Raw genomic sequence first — 6,036 nt, 5'->3', positions numbered from 1 at the left:
TTTCTATTTAATGACAAACTTAATATTGAATATTTGTCATCAAAAACATAAATATTAAGGTATAGAATATATATAAACATATATAYCGGTATATAAACAGTATTTTTATCTATAAAATTATTACCAAAAATATTTAGTAAAAATTATATTATAAATACTAATATATTTCATTTGTCAAAAGTGATTGCTTTCCATAGCATAGCAACCAATCATTTGATATTACTTACCGCAAAAATATTCTGGCGTTAAGTCATACATATAGATAGATATATAACTTATTTATGTATACATTGTACTGTATATAGTATTTAATGGAAAGTATGTTAAATCCGAGACCCGAAACCATTAACCGCACAAATGTATAGTAAATAACTCACGTGTTATTTGTGGCACTCATTGTAATGCATACTCATTGGCACTGGTATTAAGTGTTTGACTAGTAATGCAATAGTAATGCAATCACTATTTATTACCAGCAAATAATGTGTTGGTATTATTTTGTCGACACATTTGGTGGCAAATATATTGAAAATATTGTATATTATTAAGAATAATATTCTTATTTATTACACAACTATTAATACCTATTAAAAAAACTAAATATTATGTTAAAGATTTTGTATGATTTTATATTGAATTTACATAATTTAYTTTTTATGTATTATGCAATATTGTATATAAATTTTATAATCTTATTTTATTTATACTTTTTAAAAAATATGAAAAAATATAATTGACAAAAGAATCGCATTTTATTATTTATATGATTTTAAATACAATATTACATAAAATTTAAATAAAAATCTTATTTTTYATTTTTTGTATTTTTCATTATATTTACAGTATGTTGCACTACATTGTAATATATAGTTAAAAAAATTGTGAATTCAATGCATCTTTCATAAGATATTTGTTGCCATTATTGTCAATAATATGAAAATTTTCATAACATAATTGATAATAAAATTAATATAAAATACTGTATACTTTTTTTAATACATTAGTATATTATTTATATATTATTTATATATTAATATTATATATAATATAATAGTATTTGGAAGACACGATACAATGTCTGATGACTGGAGGCAGTGATGATATTAAAGTTGTGTGTAATATGTTGTTCACTCCCTCTTCACTCATATAATCAGATTCCTATTGTTGACTAATAATTTGCAATAAGTTTTTTAGTGATTAAAGAGACTGTAAGACGAAACCAACAAAATCGGTGCTAAATATATTGAAAAGAGAGAGACATTATTTGAAGTAATGGAGAGAACTGGTAGATAGTGATGGTGTTTGTGTTCATACAAACACACATTTGGCAGTAATTTTGTCGACAAATATAAATACTATCTCTCTCTTAGCAAACGGTAGCGTCGGCTCGACAACTGGCCTCCGGCGGTACAATAAATAACTTTCCCGAGTGGGCGCACAAACATAATTGATATATAGCCGGATAGGTTCGACCCCTTTTTGTTGGATAAGCTGTTTTTATACCACGAAATTCAATTTGTTTGGCATTCAAATGTATCTATAATTACAAAGATATCAGTTAATACACTGTTTTGTATAGATATATTATGAGGACAACAAATTAATGCAAATGTATGTATAAATATAATTAATAAAATAGTTTGTGTGTATAAAAAATAGTATTAAATCAATGCATATAAATCATAAATTAAAAACACTGACAAAAATATTTAAGGAATCGAAGTCAGTAATAGAAATATGAATCAAACAACAATTTTTTTTTGAAGAAGTAATCAAAAATTTTATTTTATTTCTACCCCTACATAACGGTTCCCCTCGTGGACTACCATAACTTCCTACTATGCTTTCAATCTATTTAGTTAATATATAAAAATATATTAAAGCATAAGAAAAATTTTTAGAAAAAAGAGGAAATTTATTAAAGTCATCAAATATATATATATATAACTTTTTATATAATACATAAATAAATTCTATTGTATATACTGTACAGTACTATATATAATACAGTATATACAGTACTTGATATATAAATCAAATCAATTGGGAATTATATAGTTATTAGAGTAAAAATAGTGTCGGATATACTATACAATAGTGAAAGTAATGACAAGAAAACAAACAAAACATACGATTTTCTCTTTTGAGCGCAAGTATGTGTTCGTAGCACTGGTGGTCAATAGGTTGGCTGTACTAGAGTTACCGTTTATGAAAACATTTTGCGGTCCCTTAATTTTGATGCGACGCGTCGGTGACAACACGTTAAGCTCATGCCATATACTGGACTCGACTAATGGCACTTGAATTGAACCATTGAATCTAATACCCGCACCATCTATACCATCGGTTTTACCATTTTTTCAGTAGTTATAGGTGTCGGTGATCAAGATAGTGATGGTGAAGATGATGGTAGTGGTAGTGTTAGCACATAGAGATTCAAAGAAATGATATTAATCAACAAATACAAGATTACCATCATATGTCAGATTAACGACTAAACCAACGAATTACTAACTATTACAACAAACACAACAACACTATTGATAAAATATATTTTGTTCAATACAATGAACATTCACTAAGAAGCTAACCTTACTCTCTCTCTCTCTCTCTCTCTCTCTCTAAAACTCAATTTATATATTTTCTTATAGTGACACAAATCACACAAAAAACACATACAAATAGACAATTAGAAATAGGATGACAAGGAAAATGTATTTGCATTGAGTAAAAGTATGGTATTGTTTGACAAATTCAATAAATATAATACTATACTCACTGTTGACCCTCAGCTTATCAGTAGCAATGACAACATTTTTATGATTAACTAAAAATAGTAGTCTCCCATCGGGTCCTTTCACTACAAATTGATTAGCAATTGCATTGATCCGACTGTTGGCCACAACTAATCGATTGTTAGCAACAATATTATTATTATCATTATTATTGCCATCACTATTGGTTTGCCGCGAGTTTATTATAATACTATCATCCGATTGTATTCTAAGACTTTGATCCTTAATATTTTGGAAATATATATAAAAGTAATAAAAATATTAAAAATTTAATGGAAAATAAGTTTATTTTTATAAAATTATATACAATGATATTTTGATAGTTTAAAATAACATTATAGCATATTATGGTTAGCGATATATATATATATATAGCACTGTGGTTGAGATAATTTTAAATAAAAACAAACTTGATATATCATATATAAGAAAAATGCATTATTATTGTTATAATCCGATAATATATAATGTAAGTTATTATCTATTTAGTAATAGAAACTTTTATTTTGTTTTCTGTATAGTTGAACGGTTATATAGTTTTACGGTACATATGATTTAAAGCACACATAACTATACAAAAACTAGCAAATAATAAATATAGCTATTTATTGAAGCAAATATTCAGTGAGTACTTAATGTCATAAATGATGAATTTTAGATGAGATTTAGCCAAAAAAAAAAGTTTATATGACTAATATATAAACTGATTGTAAGTCACATATAAGTTATATTACATTAAATATTATATATAAAAATATTTTAGGCATCATTTAAAATCCAGACCATTAACCATAAAATTATTATATTAAATAAATTATTTAATATAGTTAGCTATAAAAATTTAATACTGGTTACATTAACTTATTTTTTATTTAATACCCCATTGATGCTAATTGTCTTAACATGACTTTTGTATAAAAATAAGTTTTAATAAAAAAAACATAATATTTATTTCATTCAATATAAAGAATATATTTTTCTATAATAAAATCATTTGTCAAAATTTGATAATAATTTTTGTTGTAAAATATAATATTATTAGAAAATATTTACATTGGGGAATACTGTTAAAGCAAATACGTATACATTTAAATAACATGCATAGATAAAACTGAATATTGTATGAATATATTATGAAAAAATATAAATTTTGTCTATTTATATTTCAAGTCAATGTAAATAAGTATTACAATTCACATATAGTTTTTATCTCTGATGACTGCTTATAGTAATAGCAATTGAAAGTAATATCAATATTGTAAGTGAAACAGATATCATAAATACATTTACAATAATATAAAGAAAAGACAAAAAGAAAATACAGTATATCTAAGTGTTATATGAGAGGGAACTGGCGCTCAATTTTGATAAAATATTAAAAGATATATTATTTTTACATTTTTATTACTACAATATATTATTTTCTGTTATTCATATAGTAATTTTTAAATATATGAATCATATTATATACAAATAATAAAAAACAATCACAAATTTTAATAATGATAAGTAAAATTATTTTRTTTATTTTCAAAAAAGTTAATATAACGTTACTAAATAGTTATTTTATAACAAAAAATTAAATATTTATTTTTTTTATTAAACTCAACAAACTTTAAATGTCTAATAATTTTATTAATATTATATTTTACAATATAATATAAAAAGCATATAAATTAAATGATTTATTTTCAAAATTAATAAAAAATATACAATTATATTAAAGTTAAAAAATTATTTAAAAAGTTAAAATAAATTGATTGAAACATACTTTGCTTGAATGAATGGCATCTGCAAAGACATCTGACATTAATAAGGCCTCTCCTGATAGATGTACACCATTTGTATGTATTTTGAGTTTTCCTATACCATCCTAATGTTGTAATTATAAATATAATTATTGATTAAATAAATCTAAATTTTATTATAACTAATACTAAATCAAACTAATATATTTTATAATATAAAAAATCTAAATAATAATGATAATTATTTTTATTGTTTTGTGTTAGTTAAAATATTTTTTTCAAAACTTAATACTATAAACAATTCTAAAAATAATGAGAGTATAATTTTATTTTTGAAATAAGATAAAGTTATTTGACAATATAACTTATTTACTAAGATTAAGTTACAATAACTTATATATACTTATGCTGTATATATATACACTCAATGTATATAATCTATTAATTTATCACATGTTTAATGAATTGAGTAAAAGTGATGAAAAGAAAAGAAAATTAAGAATTTCTGGCAAATAATTGATTATAAATCTAAGATATTACCTAAGATATTACTATATTATCTATGATAATAAAAAATTAAAGTATAATTTCGCATTCAATTTATATAAACAACTTTAATTAAATACAATATAAAATAAAATATTTTTATGTATTATCAAATAAAATTTATTAATTAAAAGCATATTTGGTCTACCATTGAAAAGCTGATGACAGCAATGATCCATAGGGTTAGAGCGGCATTGATGACAACGGCTACCGTAACTAATATAATGAAAAAATATAAACATTGTTTTCTCCAGCCTTTAAAACCTATTTCATGAACCAGTAGTGACTGTTGATGATAAACAACTGGTATCGCATCACCGACACCGGTATTATTGACAAACTGTTCAAAATTTAGTTGTTCACTATTATTGTCAACAGTTTGGCAATTATTAACAAATTCATTGTAACGATGTGTCAATGTATTGGTACGACTATTCATTACATGACGACTGTCCTCATCGTTCATATGATAACTGTTTTGGTGATTATTGTCGACCATTGAGTGCATTGAGAACTGTTCTGTTGGCACAAAATCTTCAATAATATCGTCGTTTCGCAACATTTTTTACACTTTTTATTACTTGATTTACCACTTGTGAGAGCACTGTCACTGATTATCTGTTAGTCCGACAATATTACTGATTCCCATTGCGCTCATGTCATCTCAACATTTAGTATAGTTTCAGTTAATAACAAGTGTTTAATACAAAATAAAATGTTAAATCGTTTGACGTGAGTAACGGTAGTCTATATTAAAAAGAAATATAATATTTAAAGGAAATTCATTCATTGCTTCACTGATTTCTCAATTTAAATTCAAATAAGATATCCTTATATAATATATTTAGACAATATGTTTAAATGTGACAATGATATGGATCAATGACAATAAGATATTTTTATTATAATATAAAACAAAAAAAGTATATATAATTTTTAAATTAGCT

At 23.7% G+C, this 6,036-nt stretch overlaps 1 protein-coding gene across 1 annotated transcript; it reads right to left on the bottom strand.

Moving 5' to 3' along the window:
• Positions 1–1,288: 1,288 nt before the first annotated feature.
• On the bottom strand, positions 1,289–5,651 carry LOC128961240 (delta-sarcoglycan-like). The gene is made up of 5 exons (XM_054307457.1): positions 5,238–5,651; positions 4,567–4,668; positions 2,780–3,017; positions 2,133–2,335; positions 1,289–1,537 (listed from the first exon to the last, which is right to left on the bottom strand). The coding sequence occupies exons 1-5, from the start codon at positions 5,649–5,651 to the stop codon at positions 1,367–1,369; spliced, it is 1,128 nt and encodes a 375-aa protein (XP_054163432.1). The 3' UTR covers positions 1,289–1,366.
• Between the last annotated feature and the right edge of the window lie 385 nt (positions 5,652–6,036).

Source organism: Oppia nitens, unplaced genomic scaffold (genome assembly GCF_028296485.1).
Source record: "Oppia nitens isolate AA-2021 unplaced genomic scaffold, nextdenovo-longstitch-racon4-pilon3 scaffold5_pilon_pilon_pilon, whole genome shotgun sequence".
NCBI lineage: Eukaryota > Metazoa > Arthropoda > Arachnida > Sarcoptiformes > Oppiidae > Oppia > Oppia nitens.
This window is presented reverse-complemented; position numbering and strand designations above follow the sequence as displayed.